General features: G+C 48.1%; 1 protein-coding gene across 1 annotated transcript in view; it reads left to right on the top strand.

Moving 5' to 3' along the window:
* The first annotated feature begins 3158 nt into the window (after positions 1 to 3158).
* UNC13A (unc-13 homolog A) overlaps positions 3159 to 20501 on the top strand; it is a 271371-nt gene continuing 254028 nt past the window's right edge. The window contains exon 1 of the mRNA XM_073543990.1: positions 3159 to 3867. Within this exon, the coding sequence (XP_073400091.1) occupies positions 3846 to 3867 (22 nt within the window). The 5' untranslated portion in view covers positions 3159 to 3845. The remainder of the gene's footprint in view (positions 3868 to 20501) is intronic.

Consider the following 20501-nt stretch of genomic DNA (forward strand, 5'->3'; position numbering starts at 1 on the left):
GCTGGATGCAGTGAGGAATGAGCCTTATATCCGGCCCTGTGGTGTATGGTGGGCAGTGCTGCATGCAGTGAGGAATAAGCCTTATTTCCGGCCCTGTGGTGTATGGTGGGCAGTGCTGCATGCAGTGAGGAATGAGCCTTATATCCGGCCCTGTGGTGTATGGTGGGCAGTGCTGCATGCAGTGAGGAATGAGCCTTATATCCGGCCCTGTGGTGTATGGTGGGCAGTGCTGCATGCAGTGAGGAATGAGCCTTATATCTGGCCCTGTGGTGTATGGTGGGCAGTGCTGCATGCAGTGAGGAATGAGCCTTATATCCGGCCCTGTGGTGTATGGTGGGCAGTGCTGCATGCAGTGAGGAATGAGCCTTATATCCGGCCCTGTGGTGTATGGTGGGCAGTGCTGGATGCAGTGAGGAATGAGCCTTATATCCGGCCCTGTGGTGTATGGTGGGCAGTGCTGCATGCAGTGAGGAATAAGCCTTATATCCGGCCCTGTGGTGTATGGTGGGCAGTGCTGCATGCAGTGAGTAATAAGCATTATATCTGGCCCTGTGGTGTATGGTGGGCAGTGCTGCATGCAGTGAGGAATGAGCCTTATTTCCGGCCCTGTGGTGTATGGTGGGCAGTGCTGCATGCAGTGAGGAATGAGCCTTATATCCGGCCCTGTGGTGTATGGTGGGCAGTGCTGCATGCAGTGAGGAATGAGCCTTATATCCGGCCCTGTGGTGTATGGTGGGCAGTGCTGCATGCAGTGAGGAATGAGCCTTATATCCGGCCCTGTGGTGTATGGTGGGCAGTGCTGCATGCAGTGAGGAATGAGCCTTATATCCGGCCCTGTGGTGTATGGTGGGCAGTGCTGCATGCAGTGAGGAATGAGCCTTATATCTGGCCCTGTGGTGTATGGTGGGCAGTGCTGCATGCAGTGAGGAATGAGCCTTATATCCGGCCCTGTGGTGTATGGTGGGCAGTGCTGCATGCAGTGAGGAATGAGCCTTATATCCGGCCCTGTGGTGTATGGTGGGCAGTGCTGGATGCAGTGAGGAATGAGCCTTATATCCGGCCCTGTGGTGTATGGTGGGCAGTGCTGCATGCAGTGAGGAATAAGCCTTATATCCGGCCCTGTGGTGTATGGTGGGCAGTGCTGCATGCAGTGAGTAATAAGCATTATATCTGGCCCTGTGGTGTATGGTGGGCAGTGCTGCATGCAGTGAGGAATGAGCCTTATTTCCGGCCCTGTGGTGTATGGTGGGCAGTGCTGCATGCAGTGAGGAATGAGCCTTATATCCGGCCCTGTGGTGTATGGTGGGCAGTGCTGCATGCAGTGAGGAATGAGCCTTATATCCGGCCCTGTGGTGTATGGTGGGCAGTGCTGCATGCAGTGAGGAATGAGCCTTATATCCGGCCCTGTGGTGTATGGTGGGCAGTGCTGCATGCAGTGAGGAATGAGCCTTATATCCGGCCCTGTGGTGTATGGTGGGCAGTGCTGCATGCAGTGAGGAATGAGCCTTATATCTGGCCCTGTGGTGTATGGTGGGCAGTGCTGCATGCAGTGAGGAATGAGCCTTATATCTGGCCCTGTGGTGTATGGTGGGCAGTGCTGCATGCAGTGAGGAATGAGCCTTATATCCGGCCCTGTGGTGTATGGTGGGCAGTGCTGCATGCAGTGAGGAATGAGCCTTATATCCGGCCCTGTGGTGTATGGTGGGCAGTGCTGCATGCAGTGAGGAATGAGCCTTATATCCGGCCCTGTGGTGTATGGTGGGCAGTGCTGCATGCAGTGAGGAATGAGCCTTATATCCGGCCCTGTGGTGTATGGTGGGCAGTGCTGCATGCAGTGAGGAATGAGCCTTATATCCGGCCCTGTGGTGTATGGTGGGCAGTGCTGCATGCAGTGAGGAATGAGCCTTATATCTGGCCCTGTGGTGTATGGTGGGCAGTGCTGCATGCAGTGAGGAATGAGCCTTATATCTGGCCCTGTGGTGTATGGTGGGCAGTGCTGCATGCAGTGAGGAATGAGCCTTATATCCGGCCCTGTGGTGTATGGTGGGCAGTGCTGCATGCAGTGAGGAATGAGCCTTATATCCGGCCCTGTGGTGTATGGTGGGCAGTGCTGCATGCAGTGAGGAATGAGCCTTATATCCGGCCCTGTGGTGTATGGTGGGCAGTGCTGCATGCAGTGAGGAATGAGCCTTATATCTGGCCCTGTGGTGTATGGTGGGCAGTGCTGCATGCAGTGAGGAATGAGCCTTATATCCGGCCCTGTGGTGTATGGTGGGCAGTGCTGCATGCAGTGAGGAATGAGCCTTATATCCGGCCCTGTGGTGTATGGTGGGCAGTGCTGCCTGCAGTGAGGAATAAGCCTTATATCCGGCCCTGTGGTGTATGGTGGGCAGTGCTGCATGCAGTGAGGAATGAGCCTTATATCCCGCCCTGTGGTGTATGGTGGGCAGTGCTGCATGCAGTGAGGAATGAGCCTTATATCCGGCCCTGTGGTGTATGGTGGGCAGTGCTGCCTGCAGTGAGGAATAAGCCTTATATCCGGCCCTGTGGTGTATGGTGGGCAGTGCTGCATGCAGTGAGGAATAAGCCTTATATCCGGCCCTGTGGTGTATGGTGGGGAGTGCTGCATGCAGTGAGGAATGAGCCTTATATCCGGCCCTGTGGTGTATGGTGGGCAGTGCTGCCTGCAGTGAGGAATAAGCCTTATATCCGGCCCTGTGGTGTATGGTGGGCAGTGCTGCATGCAGTGAGGAATAAGCCTTATATCCGGCCCTGTGGTGTATGGTGGGCAGTGCTGCATGCAGTGAGGAATGAGCCTTATATCCGGCCCTGTGGTGTATGGTGGGCAGTGCTGCATGCAGTGAGGAATGAGCCTTATATCCGGCCCTGTGGTGTATGGTGGGCAGTGCTGCATGCAGTGAGGAATGAGCCTTATATCTGGCCCTGTGGTGTATGGTGGGCAGTGCTGCATGCAGTGAGGAATGAGCCTTATATCTGGCCCTGTGGTGTATGGTGGGCAGTGCTGCATGCAGTGAGGAATGAGCCTTATATCCGGCCCTGTGGTGTATGGTGGGCAGTGCTGCATGCAGTGAGGAATGAGCCTTATATCCGGCCCTGTGGTGTATGGTGGGCAGTGCTGCATGCAGTGAGGAATGAGCCTTATATCCGGCCCTGGGGTGACATGTCTACATGTAGAAGCGCTTGTGCAGCTGGAGCTCCTCTCCGCCTGGATCTGTGTGCGGCGTCCCATCTGTTGGATTGGGGGGCTGCTTGGGGTCTCTGCAGTGTCCTGTATTGTGTGTGCAGAGTACATCTGCTGCTGAGGAATAAGTATCCTGGGCCTCTACAATGGCCCTGGTGCTGCTGCTTCTTATCTAAATGCCCTTTTCCTCTTTCCTTTGAGCTGGTCCATTCATCCTTTTCCTGATGTTTTACAACCTCTGGAAGCATTGATTTCCTGCTGGAAATGATAGGAAGCAGCCACCTCCCCCCACAGCCCCCACTGCCGCCTCTCCCCAGGGTTCCCAGGCATCAGCTGAGTAGTACATTACATACAGCCTGGAGGGGGGCAGTTACTTTTTATCAGTCACATGTGAAACATTTGGAAGCTTATTGCAAATCAGGTGTTGTCACTCCTCCTCTCTCCCTTCTGCCCCCTCTCCTTCCCCTGACGTCAAAAGGAGCTCTCCACAGCCTTGGTGCTGAAGCAGAAAGATGGCAGACCCTGTGCTGTGTGAGGGAGAGTCACTATGACCAGCTGGAGCCAGAGGAGGGCACTGACCAGCTAAGGCTGCCGGAGGGAGTGGTGGGCATCTCTGCCTGCTCTGCACTCAGCACCAGACACCATGTCCCTGCTGTGCGTGGGAGGTAAGACCCCAGACACGGAGCGGTGTGGATGGGTGTTGGCTGCCAGATCATTTTCCTGTTGACTCCTCTCATCATCTGCCTTTGGGAAAGTGATCGATGAAAGGATTGGAATTCTTCATTCATACATGTGTATATATATACCATACATCAGGTGTGTGGGTGTATGCATATATAAACAGATATAGACTCATATACACAAATATGCATTATAACTCTATCTACAGTATGCATGTATATATCTGTCTTTTCAATGTATCGTATCTGTCTACTGTATCTATCTATCTATCTATCTATCTCCTATCTATCTATCTATCTATCTATCTATCTATCTATCTATCTATCTATCTATCTATCTCCTATCTATCTATCTATCTATCTATCTATCTATCTATCTATCTTCTATCTATATATCTATCTGTCTGTCTGTCTATCTGTCTATCTATCTATCCTATATCTAGAAGCTAGCTCCACATATCTGTCTTTCTGCAACAGCTCTGTGGAATTTATTAAATGCCCACTCTGCTCCTACACACTGTCACTCTTTTCTTCATGTTGTCAGAGTGAGCTACCCACTCTCAGTCTGTCCTTTATTCTTTTCCTAATGCCTTTGGTTTCTAGTTCTCACTGCCGTCCTATACAATGCCCCAGATACACTGACCCACATACACTGTCCTCCTGTACACTGCACCACGCACACTGCCCCACATACACTGCCCCACATACATTGCCCTCCTGTACTCTGCCCTCATGTATACTACTCCACATACACTGCCCTCCTGTACACTGCCCCACATACACTGCCCTCCTGTACACTGCACCACGCACACTGCCCCACGTACACTGCCCCACATACATTGCCCTCCTGTACTCTGCCCTCATGTATACTACTCCACATACACTGCCCTCCTGTACACTGCCCCACATACACTGCCCTCCTGTACACTGCACCACGCACACTGCCCCACGTACTCTGCCCCACATACATTGCCCTCCTGTACTCTGCCCTCATGTATACTACCCCACATACACTGCCCTCCTGTACACTGCCCCACATACACTGCCCTCCTGTACACTGCCCCACGCACACTGCCCCACATACACTGCCCTCCTGTACACTGCCCCACGCACACTGCCCCACATACACTGCCCTCCTGTACACTGCACCACGCACACTGCCCCACGTACACTGCCCCACATACATTGCCCTCCTGTACTCTGCCCTCATGTATACTACCCCACATACACTGCCCTCCTGTACACTGCCCCACATACACTGCCCTCCTGTACACTGCCCCACGCACACTGCCCCACATACATTGCCCTCCTGTATACTGCCCCACATACATTGCCCTCAGTGGCGGATTAAGTGGACTATGGGCCCGGGGCTGTTCATAAAACCTGGGCCCCTGTACCCCCTTTCCCACCTGAGCGCTGCGGTCCCCGTGCGGGAATTGACAGCCGTACGGACCGCAGCACTTGGTTTGCTGCGGGTCCATACGGAAAACCCGCCACCATTCCACCACGTGTGGACATGGCCTAAAAAGACGTTGCACATAAGCTGTAGGCCTACGGCCAATACGCACAAAATCGCCCAACGTGATCCTGGCCATAGGGGATCCACTTTAATGTCCCCACTTTAATTTGAAGTTCCCTTACTTCATCCATTGCAGTCCCCTATCACCCACTCACTTCATCTGCAGTGCCGCTTCATCATTTGCAGCCCCTTATCCCCCCTTCCATTTTATCATGTGCAGTCCCCTTCCCTCCCAACTTCATGTGCAGCCCCACTCCCCCACATCATGTGCAGTCCCCCTTACCCCCAATTCATCATGTGCAGTCCCACTTACCCCTTAATTCATCATGTGCAGTTCCCCTTACCCCCAATTCATCATGTGCAGTCCCACTTACCCCTTAATTCATCATGTGCAGTCCCACTTACCCCTTAATTCATCATGTGCAGCCCCACTTACCCCTTAATTCATCATGTGCAGTCCCACCTACCCCTTAATTCATCATGTGCAGTCCCACTTACCCCTTAATTCATCATGTGCAGTCCCCCTTATCCCCCACTTCATCATATGCAGCCCCACTCACCCCCCCTTCATCATATGCAGCCCCACTCACCCCCCCTTCATCATGTGCAGCCCCACTCACCCCCCTTCATCATGTGAAGCCCCCACTCATCCCCCCTTCATCCTGTGAAGCCCCCACTCACCCTTCATCCTGTACAACCCCAGTCACCCCCCCTTCATCATATACAGCCCCCAGTCACCCCCCTTCATCATATACAGCCCCCAGTCACCCCCCTTCATCATATACAGCCCCCAGTCACCCCCCTTCATCATATACAGCCCCCAGTCACCCCCCCTTCATCATATACAGCCCCCAGTCACCCCCCTTCATCATATACAGCCCCCAGTCACCCCCCTTCATCATATACAGCCCCCAGTCACCCCCCTTCATCATATACAGCCCCCAGTCACCCCCCCTTCATCATATACAGCCCCCAGTCACCCCCTTCATCATATACAGCCCCCAGTCACCCCCCCTTCATCATATACAGCCCCCAGTCACCCCCCCTTCATCATATACAGCCCCCAGTCACCCCCCTTCATCATATACAGCCCCCAGTCACCCCCCCTTCATCATATACAGCCCCCAGTCACCCCCCTTCATCATATACAGCCCCCAGTCACCCCCCTTCATCATATACAGCCCCCAGTCACCCCCTTCATCATATACAGCCCCCAGTCACCCCCCCTTCATCATATACAGGCCCCAGTCACCCCCCCTTCATCATGTACAGCCCTCAGTCATCCCCCTTCATCATATACAGGCCCCAGTCACCCCCCCTTCATCATATACAGCCCCCAGTCACCCCCCCTTCATCATATACAGCCCCCAGTCACCCCCCCTTCATCATATACAGGCCCCAGTCACCCCTCCTTCATCATATACAGGCCCCAGTCACCCCTCCTTCATCATATACAGCTCCCAGTCACCCCCCCTTCATTGTGTACAGCCCCCACTCACCCCCTCCCCCATTTAATTCATTTTATAAATAAAAAAAAATAAAAAAAGTTCCCCATACTTACCTCACAGCCGGCTCGCTCCCCAGCAGCGCCTCTGCTTTCATTATCCTCCGGGACATGTCGGCGCGTGCACGATGACGTCATCGCACACGCCCGACATCTGACCCGGAAGTACAGCCGGAGCTGAGCAGCCGTCAAGGTGATGGCCGTGCACAGCTCCCGGCCCCTCATAGAATGTGACGCGGGCGGCTGTCTGCTGCCGGCGGCGTCACAGCACAGGGCACGGCCGGCCCTGTACAGGTGCTGGGGGAGCGGTCCGGGGGGCATTTGCCTCTCTGCCACCCGGCCCAGCCCGCCCCTGCCCCTGCCCCTGCCCCTGGGCCCCCAAAAAACCTTGGGCCCGGGGCGACCGCCCCATCCGCCCCTATTAAGATCCGCCATTGATTGCCCTCCTGTACACTGCCCTCCTGTACACTGCCCCGCGTGTACTGCCCCACATACATTGCCCTCCTGTACACTGCCCCACATACATTGCCCTCCTGTACACTACCCCACGTACACCGCCCCACATACACTGCTTTCCTGTACACTACCCCACGTACACCGCCCCACGTACACCGCCCCACATACACTGCTCTCCTGTACACTACCCCACGTACACCGCCCCACATACACTGATTTCCTGTACACTACCCCACGTACACCACCCCACGTACACCGCCCCACAAACACTGCTCTCCTGTACACTACCCCATGTACACCGCCCCACATACACTGATTTCCTGTACACTACCCCACGTACACCGCCCCACGTACACCGCCCCACAAACACTGCTCTCCTGTACACTACCCCACGTACACCGCCCCACATACACTGCTCTCCTGTACACTACCCCATGTACACCGCCCCACAAACACTGCTCTCCTGTACACTACCCCACGTACACCGCCCCACAAACACTGCTTTCCTGTACACTACCCCACGTACACCGCCCCACATACACTGCTCTCCTGTACACTACCCCACGTACACCGCCCCACATACACTGCTTTCCTGTACGCTACCCCACGTACACCGCCCCACATACACTGCTCTCCTGTACACTACCCCACGTACACCGCCCCACATACACTGCTTTCCTGTACACTACCCCATGTACACCGCCCCACATACACTGCTCTCCTGTACACTACCCCACGTACACCGCCCCACATACACTGCTTTCCTGTACACTACCCCATGTACACCGCCCCACATACACTGCTCTCCTGTACACTACCCCACGTACACCGCCCCACATACACTGCTTTCCTGTACGCTACCCCACGTACACCGCCCCATGTACACCGCCCCACATACACTGCTCTCCTGTACACTACCCCACGTACACCGCCCCACATACACTGCTTTCCTGTATGCTACCCCACGTACACCGCCCCATGTACACCGCCCCACATACACTGCTCTCCTGTACACTACCCCACGTACACCGTCCCACATACACTGCTTTCCTGTACACAACCCCACGTACACCGCCCCACGTACACATTCATTATCCCCTGTGGAGCTGATTCTGCTTTTTTCACCAAGGATGGAATTTATGAATAGAAAACATAGAGGTGATGTGGGCAGAGAGAAGCGGGTGGAGGGGGATGGGTTAATGTGCCCAGACTGGATCTATCTTGCTAGTTATCTGCTTGTCTTATAGAAATGCAAAACTATTTTTTTTCCATTTCTCTAATGCATGTATTTGTCTTGGGACCCCGGGATCACAGTTGTGTTATGCATTATCTTTGTTAGAATATGCAGTACATCAGTATGTGTATTACATGACACTGTGCAGGTTTCTCCCAATGTTAATGAGAATATGATATGTTATGGCATGAATATGATTGTAATAATCCAGGAAAGCTTTCATGTGTTTGATATATTGTAACTCCTGACGTGTAAATCATTGTGAATATCTCTAGACACCTTACATCCATCTGCAATTAGAGATACAACATTGTCTTGAATGTGCAGGCCTAGCTGTGTAAAGCATGGAAGTAATAGTCTGAACTATGATACATTATAAGGGGTTTCCCAGGTTTGGCACAAAAGTCTGCCGTCACTGTATGTGACTGCAGACTCGTGAATCCTCGCATTGCTCACAGCGCACACTGTCTGAATTCTCCTATGCAGGCGGCTAGACTGGGCGGTCATGTGACTGCAGTGAATGCAATAGCACACTTGCGGCCACATTCTGACTAGATGTGCAATTCACTTGTATTGAGCTAGGCTGAGCACGTCTAGTCGGAATGTGACCAAGAGAATATATTGCATACTTGCGGTCACTCCCGGCACTGGACAATCCTGACAGCGTATGCTGCGAAAATTCACAAGTCTGTAGGCCCACAGAGTGGCTGCTGACTTTCCTGCTAGTCCTGGGCATCTTTTTAAGCATTCACTCCTTTGCGTGTGCTCGTCTGTATTATGTAATGTAGGTGTGGGTATATTATTTAACAGTTTTTTAAAAGGTTTTTCCAAAATTGCAAGTTATTCTTAATCCACTGGAAAGGACATACAGTAACTAGCTTATCATTGGGGGTTCAACCTCTGGGACCCCGAGTGATCCCAAGAACAGCCGATCTTGAATGGAGCAGTGGAGCGAATACTTGACCTCTTTTCCATTCATTGTCATGGAACTGACAGAAATAGCCGAGCTCTGTGCTCAGCTTTCTAGTATTCTCAAAAGCATGAAAAGTGGTGAAGGATGAGGCTTTCCTGAGATGTTCCGTAGCCCCATTGTCAGGTTCTTTGGTTGTACCTGCAGCTGGACCCTTAGGGATCAGCTGGTCCAATGCATAAGGGAATGGGTCACTTGTGATTTTGGGTAACCCCTTTAAATTCAAGTCATAGAACAGTGCTGAAGATCTAGACATGGATTTGTGTGCATAGTGTCCTAGCTGGTGAAAGGACACTAATAATACGTCCAAGTGCTGCTGAATAGAGAAGAGTTATTATATTTAGTGTTGACAATGGTCCAGTTGCTGCTGTTTATTTTCCGAGTGACTCTTTCCTTCCTCCTCTGTAATTTCTGATTCATTCTTTCCATTACCGCCCTTCTTCCTGGCAAACCTTGATTTCCAGTAGATGTCTTGGTATGGTTTAAATCAGGACTTCTCATCCTTTTTCTTCTGTGGCCTTACCAGACAGACCTCAATGGTGCCTTGGCCTGTTGCATAAATGCACTGCTCAATTTACATGTTTTGTTTCATGAACTGTTAAGGCTAGTTTCACATTTGCGTCTTTGTGCGCTGCATCATGTGTTTTTTAATACGTTTGCGTCTTTTGCGCACTCGTTCTCTTGGGGTTAAAACCAGTGTCTACACATGTTTACGCCAAAAACGCATGTCCATGTGCACGCCTGCTTTCCCATAGACTGTAATGCGTTATTTTTTTGCATTCTGTGTGCAAGCATGCACATGCGCTTTTTTTATGCCTTTCGGCGGACCCAAAAATGCAACAGGTTGCGTCTGGCGCACCTAGGCGCACACATTGAAATAACGCATGCACACGAAAACGCATACAAACGCAAGACCATGCACATGCCATGTTAAACATAGGTACGCATGACGCAGTCGCATGGACACGCACGATGCGCTGCACAAAAAAACGCTAATGTGAAACCAGCCTAAGCCAGCTTTGCTAAACAAGAGATTTCTACAGCATGTAAAAGCACTGTGCAGCTTGTCATCATGTCTGGGAATACTGTCTACCCAGCTGAACCTCAGCAACAACCAGCGGTGGTGAGGACAGCCTCTTAACCTCTTCCCAATATTGGTGTACTGAAACACCCAATTTCAATTATATACTTTGAAGACCAGTTCGTACTTTACCTTCATAGGAGACTGTGATTTTTACTATACACTGCAGTTCTACTGTATTGCAGTGCATAAAGGGTCATTTATATGGATACACCTAAATAAAATGGGAATGGTTGGTGATATCAACTTCCTGTTTGTGGCACATTAGTTTATGGGAGGGGGGAAACTTTTCAAGATGGGTGGTGACCATGGCGGCCATTTTGAAGTCAGCCATTTTGGATCTAACTTTATTTTTTCCAATGGGAAGAGGGTCATGTGACACAAACTTATTGAGTATTTCACAAGAAAAACAATGGTGTGCTTGGTTTTAACGTAACTTTATTCTTTCATGAGTTATTTACAAGTTTATGACCGCTTATAAAATGTGTTCACAGTGCTGCTCATTGTGTTGGGTTGTCAATGCAACCCTCTTCTCCCACTCTTGACACACTGATAGCAACACCGCAGAAGAAATGCTAGTCTAAGAGGTCAGATTCCTTGCAGGAATGTCGGACCTGACACCCATAATGTGGTGGTGCACCATCTTGCTGGAAAAACTCAGGGAACGTGCCATCTTCAGTGCATAAAGAGGGCAACACATCATCATGTAGCAATTTCAGATATCCAGTGGCATTGAGGTTTCCATTGATGAAGAATTGCCCCACTATCTTTGTACCCCATATACCACACCATACCATCAATTATGGGTGCCAGGTCCGAGCATTCCTGCATGAAGAGTTTCCTGGAAAGTGGATTGGTCGTCGTGGGCCAGTTGAATGGCCACCAAGGTCTCCCGATCTGACCCCCTTAGACTTTTATCTTTGGTCATCTAAAGGCAATTGTCTATGCTGTGAAGATACGAGATGTGCAGCATCTGAAACAATGGATACTGGAAACCTGTGCTAGCATTTCTTCTGCGGTGTTGCTACCAGTGTGTCAGGAGTGGGATAAGAGGGTTGCATTGACAATCCAACACAATGGGCAGCACTTTGAACACATTTTAGAAGTGGTCATAAACTTGTAAATAACTCATGAAAGAATAAAGTTACATTAAAACCAAGCACACCATTGTTATTCTTGTGAAATTCTCAATAAGTTTGATGTGTCTTCCCATTGAAAAAAACAAAGTTGGATCCAAAATGGCAGACTTCAAAATGGCCACCATGGTCACCACCCATCTTGAAAGTTTTCCCCCCTCCCATATACTAATGTGCCACAAACAGGAAGTTGCTATCACCAACCATTCCCATTTTATTTAGGTGTATCCATATAAATGGCCCACCCTGTAGTATAATCAGATGATTGCAGGATCAAGTTACTTAACTATAAAAAATCAAATAAAAAAATATTTAAAAATTCAAGTTTACCACCTTTATCCCCATTAACAATAACAAAATAATAAAAAAAACATAAAAACATAAAATTCAGATCTATTAAAATATAAAATTAATTAACCCAATTAGTAAATAATGAGAAAAAAGAAATGAAAACAACATAGTTGCATCTTTTCGGCTGCTGTGTCCCCGCAAAAAAAATCACGTAAAAAAGTATCCAAAATGTTACATCCACCCCAAAATGGTAACTCCGGGAATGCATACACACTTTCCTCTTCCTTGGGGCTTGTTCAGATGAATGGATTAAAGGTCTATACGCAGTGTGTATTGTGACAAAATCACTGGTAAAGTGCTGGAGGGGATATATGTTTCACTACGCCTAATGGCGTCAGTGATATCAAACCCAGAGTTTTTCCTCCAGCAGTGTTGCGAGGGGTTAAGTCATTTGCATAAATTTGCTGGCTTTTATGTGGACATCCATAGAGTGGGTGGGAGGATGTCCACCTTATCTCCACCCCAGGGTGTGGCCTGCTGGACTCCAAAGGCAGCAGTGTTCAGTGTCTGGAGAGGAACACGCCAGAGAAGTGGTTTGTGCTTTTGCTTATTCCTGAACTCCTGAACTGAGGGTTTTGCTACCCCTGAGTGGGCTGATCTCCACTAATTCAAGGACTGTACCGAGTGCTACCATTTGGTTTTGCCTAGAGGGCCATGTTTATTTTGTCCTTAAACTTGGTTTATGCCGTGTCTAATAAACCAACTGCATCCTTAAAGCCGCAGTGTTCCCATGACTACCTCCATGTGCAGCCAAGTGAGCCCATCTACCACACTATGGAAAACAGGTAGCACACTAACTAATGCAAGTTATTATAATAGTTCACATGAACGTTTTAGCCTAAAAAAAATCTCAGCATGCACTAATTTTGTCCAAATTCTGGATCAATAAGTCAGTGGGAGCGTAAAAAATGGATCACATGCGGGTTACCATCCGTATGTCATACGTTTTTCACCGATACATTACAATTATTAACATAGGAAACTGTATCTGTTCTTTAATAATAAGTTGTTCCTGTAAAACCGGATGCCATACAGATGTCATACGGCTGCAAAAACTGGACATATGGATGGCAGACAGGTGACAATATGGATGAAAAATCATCTGAACCCAGCATTAATCTAATTAGGTTCTAAACCATCAGCAGAGCCATGAAATTAAACAACTGCTCACACTTGGAGAGATGAAATGCCAGGACATAAACAGAATTAGAACAACGCTTCTACACTGCATCCTAAAATCTGTCACTGTAAAATTACATGGCCTCATAGAATGACAGTATATACACACTTCTAAACATTGAAATTGCAACACCAAAAAGGAAAACTCATGGTAGTATGGAAATCACAGGATTGATAGACTACTCACTACTCACAGACAGACCATGAGGCAGAGAAGTCAGAAGTTCTGGGGTCAGTACCAATAAAGCACCTAGAAAACCATGCGGAAAGACAAAGCATAAGTCAGGTCACGGTCCGGGGTGAAATACCAGGAGATAGCAGATCTATCTAGTCAGAACACGACCCAAAGTGTCAGGCAGAGGAAGATCAGAACTCGTCATAACAGATATAGGCAAACAGTCACCAGGAAGCACAAACTACATCTGGCAGAGATCAGAGGCAGACAGCTCAGCTAAGTAGCTGGAAGATAACCAGAACAGAAAACACCTGGAGAAAGCCCAGCACCTTCCAGTTACAGATTGGATGGCGGAGCTGTCAAAGTATCGACCGCTCAAAACGCTACATCACAAGATTGGACGGACGAGCTTTCAATCATAATACAGACAGCTCAACATGACCAAGATTTCATAAGGCAGCAAAACAGTCACTCACTTATTGGAGGAGTCATGCCTGTAATGTTATGCAAATAGTGAAAAAATGGAAACATTTTCCCAATATCTCGATGTTTTCAATATCGAGTGTAAGCAACATGCGCAGAATTAATTGCCTTGCCATGCTATGAAAGAGTTTTTTTATGGTTACCTTAGGAATGTTCTTCCATGCGGAATGCCGTTGGGCACGCTAATCATCAAGATTCACTGCTGGCAGCTGCCTTTGCAATTGCTAACCAATGGCATCTCTGATGAGCTTGATGGGAGATAAGTCTGTAGATGCTGCTCATGAGCATAAGCAACATGCTGCCTTGTGGTGTGTTTAAAAATAGCTCTAGGGACACTTTCATGCTCTCTCATGAAGGCCTCTTGGTGGTAAAGGCCACGTGGTCTCCAGACCTATCTATGGGGATAATTTTATCGAAGAAAAAATGGAACTCATCTCTGGAGAGGATAGACCTCCATGCCAGCCTCCATTGCCACATTGCTCATGCTACTATGAAAGTGGTGGCATGAGGTCAATGGAACATCTGTAGCTGGGCGTCTGGCTCGTAGACCAATGTCGTATAAACGCTTTCTTATGCATGACTTTTGGATAAGGGACAGAACTCCACTCTACCTTAAAACAATCATAACTACAGTAAACCTAGACACTGGAATAAATACTCAAAACACATTATTTTGGTTGTTAAAATGACCACAGCTTTATTTATGTCACAGTATTAAAACAATCACAGTAGGAGTAAGGTGAAATGCTAGTATATTCGGATTCACAAGTACTGTGATATCCTGAGCTGTCTGACATACAGCAACAGAACAGACAGCCATAAAGACCCTGTTCACCATCTTGAGGTTTTACATGCTGTGTTAATTAAAATTAGTCTACCTTAACTGCAAATTCCATAAGTCAGTCACATAAACCACCACCAAAGAGGCCATTTGACACCTTAAATGGACTCGACCACCATCAAGCATATCTAATGAAGCCATCAACCAGGTCTACATGCTATGGAAAGACTGTTAATACAAGTAAACTTTTATCTGTAGACAAAATATAAAATATATAATATGTAGGTCTAGTATTAGCCGCATGCAGCCATAGGCTGGAGTCACACTAACCGACGATAAATACGGTCAGTATTTCACATGCGTAATACAGAGAAATGTCTCCTAAATAGTGATCCGTATGTCATCCGTAATCAAGGTGTGGTCCCGTATTTCGCCCATGTATGCATCTGTATTGCATCCGTATGCCGAGATTTTCTCGCAGGCTTGCAAAATAGACATATATCTTGCAATTGGAAGGTGACATTAAGCCGATTAATAATGGAGAGGTGTCAATTAGACACTTATCCATTATTAACCCTAGACTATTAAATGGTTAAAAAACACACAGACGTTAATTAAAAATTATTTTAATGAAATAAAGACACCTAGTTTTTGACAAGGTTTATTGCTCTGGTAATCCAAAAATAAACCATCGACCTGTATCAAAAAGAAAACAAAAAAGCAACCATATCCTTACCTCTCCGCTGCTCAGTCAGGTGCCCTGCCTCAATTCATCAGAAAGGGTTAAGTGGTTTACACAGGGATCGGTGCTAATGCAACCAGCCTCATGTAAACCACTGGCACAATGAATTATTTCATCTCTGTACAGTCTCCCTGGCTTCCCTGAGATGAGCTAATTACCGTGGGAAAGTTTCTGCATTTTTTCCCACGCTCATTAGTTCACCTCAGGTCAGCCAGTGACGTCAGTGAGGCTGCGCGGAGTCCCCTGGCTGACCTGAGGTAAACTGATGAGCGTGGGAAAAAATGCAGAAGCTTTCCCACGGTAATTAGTTAATCTCAGGGCAGGCAGGGAGGCTGCGCAGAGATAACCTCTGCCACAATTAATTATTTTATCTCTGCGCAGCCTCCCCGCCTGCCCTGAGATTAACTAATTACTGTGGGAAAGCTTCTGCATTTTTTCCCACGCTCATCAGTTCACCTCAGGTCAGCCAGGGGACTCCGCGCAGCCTTACTGACGTCACTGGCTGACCTGAGGTGAACTAATGAGCGTGGGAAAAAATGCAGAAACTTTCCCACGGTAATTAGCTCATCTCAGGGAAGCCAGGGAGACTGTACAGAGATGAAATAATTCATTGTGCCAGTGGTTTACATGGTGCTGGTCGCATTAGCACCTGTCCCTGTGTAAACCACTTAACCCTTTCTGATGGATTGTAGCGGAGAGGTAAGGATATGGTTGCTTTTTTGTTTTCTTTTGTTACAGGTCGATGGTTTATTTTTGGATTACCAGAGCAATAAATTTTGTCAAAAACTAGATGTCTTTATTTCATAAAAATAATTTTTAATTAATGTCTGTGTGTGTTTTTTAACCATTTAATAGTCTAGGGTTAATAATGGATAAGTGTCTAATTGACACCTCTCCATTATTAATCGGCTTAATGTCACCTTCCAATTGCAAGATGACACGAACCCATTATTATTAACCCATTCGCCACTGCTACAGGGCAATGGGAATAGAGAGAATAAGTGCCAGAAAAGGTGCATCTTATAGATGCGCCTTTTCTGGATTGTCTGGGGGCAGATTTTTTTAGCCGGGGAGGGGGCAAAAACAATGGTCCCTCTCAAGGCTATTAAAATCGGCCCCCACTCACCTGCTTTACCTCTCTGGTTGCGATTTTGCCACGGGAGCCCACACATTTTTTTCCAACGAATTAACCCCTTAATTTAACACCTACATGTCCCAAATTTTACACACAAACCCTAATTCAATTATTAGTCAGGGACATATAAAAAAAATACATGATATGAAATGGTTTACTGTATTGTAAACCATGTGCCATTTCATGTCGGGTTTGGGAATGATTTTACAGAAGCCGGCAATTGATTTTGCGGCTATTCTGCTATGTACAACTCTATGAAATGTAAATATATATATATATATATGTCTCAATGACATGTGTGTGTGTGTATATATATATATATATATATATATATATACATATATATATATATAGATCAAGAAAAAAGGGCAGCACTACCAAAATAATACAGCAGGTGCAAAACCTATTCAGCAGTGTCCAAACAGCCAAAATGACAAAAGGAAAAAAAAGGAAAAAAAATAGGCAGCACTCAAATTAAATGTGAAAAAAGTGGATACTTTACTGATCCTCAGATGGCAACATTTCAACGGTTTCAATGGCTTGACAAAGACGGGTCACCATTGAAACGTCGCCATCTGAGGATCAGTAAAGTATCCACTTTTTCACAATTAATTTGAGTGCTGCCTATTTTTTTTCCTTTTTTTTCCTTTTATATATATACCGTATTTTTCGGACCATAAGACGCACTTTTTTCCCCCAAAATTTTGGGGGAAAGTGGGGGGTGCGTCTTATGGTCGCAATGCACGGTACCTGGTGCGCTAGTGGCAGCGGGCGAGGCTCTGCGGTGCGGTGGTGGCAGCAGGCGGCCGCCCCTGCACCGGAGCACAGCCCGCTGCCACCACCACACCGCAGAGCGCCGCCCGCTGCCACCACCGCAGAGCCCACCTGTCCCTGCCTCCGCTGCCCCTGCCTCAGCTGCCCCTGCCACAGCTGCCCCAGCACAGCTGCCCCTGCCCACGTGCCCCTGCCACAGCTGCCCCTGCCACAGCTGCCCCTGCCCACCTGCCCCAGCCACAGCTGCCTCTGCCCCAGCACAGCTGCCCCTGCCACAGCTGCCCCTGTCCCAGCACAGCTGCCCCTGCCACACCTGCTCCTGCCACAGCTGCCCCTGCCCCAGCACAGCAGCCCCTGCCACAGCTGCCCCTGCCACAGCTGCCCCTGCCCCAGCACAGCTGCCCCTGCACAGCCCACCAGCCCCAGTACAGCTGCCCCAGCACAGAGCCGCCACCACCGCACAAGCCTGGACCACTGAATGACCCCTGTGACTACTTCTCCACCTGTGCCGGATCCCTTCCCAAGTAAGCTGAATTCGGACTGTAAGACGGACCCCCATTTGACACATTATTATTTTTTTTCCTATTTTCCTTCTGAAAATAGGGGTGCGTCTTATGGTCCGGTGCGTCTTATAGTCCGAAAAATACGGTGTATATATATATATATATATATATATATATATATATTATATATATTGTAAGGTAGCTCTTGTTGTTCAGATAGGGGACACTCGCTTGGCAGCCAATAAATCACATCTGGCACAGGTTTCTTAACATAACTCCAACAGTCCATGTGGTTTATTAGGCATCATAAATAAGGAACAGCAACAGAAAGTTCATATAAACAGCATAGCGTCCATGACAGAGTTTCATTCTGCTTATCCTGTGGTCACACAGGTTGTGCAATGTCCAGTACACAGGCTCTCTAGCCTCAGAGTTATATCCCCTGTCTGGGTTTACCTCATGGCTGCTTCTCAGTGCAGACATTCATTCCCTCCAGGGAACTCTCACACACACGTCTCACGTGTACTGGAAGGCAAACCCATCTTCATTCAGTCGGTCTCCCGTCAGCCATTACTCACAGCATTCGCGTGCTGTCAGGCAGGAAGCCCCATCTCCCAGCGGGACCTTCCACAACGGACCAACCGGGTCCCAGCCTTCACTCATGTGACCTACCCTGGCCACCTTATATGGTCCGTAGCCACGCCCACTGGGTCACATGGCTATGACCTCATCACAGGTCCTACAAGCATTCATACATTCTTTACTATGGCGTTCTAGCCACACCCCTGGGTGGATTTGTAGGTAGCTCTCCCTAACCCATTGGCACGAAACCTCAGCAGTATCACTGCTGATCAACACATACACAAGTCTTCATCTCAAGGCCACCCACCTTCAGATACATTACGATCATTCAGCATCCTACACCTATCAGGACACTGAAAATGCTTATACGCCTGTCCTGGGACACCCACACAGCCCCCCCTAGCCGACACAGTGGTCACAACACCACAATATATATATATATATATATTTATATATAGTATGTATTCTAGGTGTATATATCCTTTTGTTTCTTTATTAAACCTGTCAGTGTGATTTTACTGTATCGCGCACTGAATTGCTGGCTTTTGTAAAGGACACTGGTGCGTATTTCTCGTAAGTCACACAACTGGTCCGTGTGAAATGCGTTTTTTTTGCGCACCCATAGACTTGCATTGTCGAATTGCGGGTGGAATACGCTGACAATTGCAGCATGCTGCGATTGGCACCGACCGTAAAATTTGCCCGAGAAATATATGGCTGGTGGAAGCTACCCCATAGAGAATCATTGGTCAGTGTGCAATTTGTGGTTTTTACGCCTCTCACTCGTCCGTATTTCTCTCTAGTGTGATGCCGGCCATAGGTGTATATGCTGAAGACTGCAAGGTCTGTACCCTACTCAGAAGCATAGCTAGGGGTTTGGTTCGGGGAGTGAAATTTCTGAGTGGGCCCCTAACCAGGTGACCCTGCTTACAAATATGGTGTTGCATCCTAATAGTGGATGTAAGAGAACCTTAGCAGGTAACCGGGCTGTTACTGAAAATAATCTCTATACGAAGACCAACACTGATGTTACTGCTGTATGGTGACCATATAGTTTTAGATATCAGTGCTGCAGAGATTACAGTACAGTCACAGATTTTAACTTACAGCTGCAGTTCTTTGTGGTACCATCCTGTGGAGTCATTCACTTTTCTCGTCTTTTCTATGTGGCCCAGACTGACATGTCAACTTCTTCAAGTCAGAACTCAGCTGAAGAGATAACAGCAGACACATACGACTTCTCCCATTTTCAGCACCGCCCACATCTAGCCCCAACCTGCACAAACTCTGTATTCTGCTGCCGCAGTCACATAAATGTATGTCACATGATGACCGGTAGGACCACAGGAGCAATCCCATTTCAGATAACTTACAATTTTGCTTTAACTGTTGTTATTATTATGCTTTGCTTATATTCCACAGCACTTTTACACACATTATCATCGCTCTCCCCATTGGGACTCACAATATAAATTCCCTATCAGTATGTCTTTGGGAGGAAATCGGAGAACCTGGAGGAAACCCACGCAAACACGGGGAGAACCTACAAACTCCTTGCAGGTGTTGTCCTTGGTGGGATTTGAGCCCTGGACCCCAGTGCTGCAGTGCTAACCACTGAGCCACCGTGCTGCCCAACTACTCATAAGGCCATAACCATAATTGTTCTAAGCTCCGTATCACAGATTTCTTTTGTTGCCCATAAGCCTCGATCTTGTCACAGTCACTCAAGTGCACTTTACATCCGACACATAATCACTGAACGCTGAGGCGTTGCCAATGCCTTACTGGGTTTTTGTAGAGGTGGAGGGGGCTCTAACATTCCAAGATCCATAAAGCGATTTCACAGTTTGTTGTTACCAGTCAGACAAGCATGTACTTATGACACCATTATGTCATGAATGAGAAATAATGGTAGTTTTTTTTAAGCATTGGAAATATGACAGATCAAGGACTAAGTAAACTGCATAATTTTCCACTTCACCGTCACCATTCTCATTTCCTGAATTGTAGGGCT

Source organism: Dendrobates tinctorius, unplaced genomic scaffold, assembly GCF_039654945.1.
Source record: "Dendrobates tinctorius isolate UK_male_01 unplaced genomic scaffold, ASM3965494v1 ptg000011l, whole genome shotgun sequence".
In the NCBI taxonomy this organism is placed as follows: domain Eukaryota; kingdom Metazoa; phylum Chordata; class Amphibia; order Anura; family Dendrobatidae; genus Dendrobates; species Dendrobates tinctorius.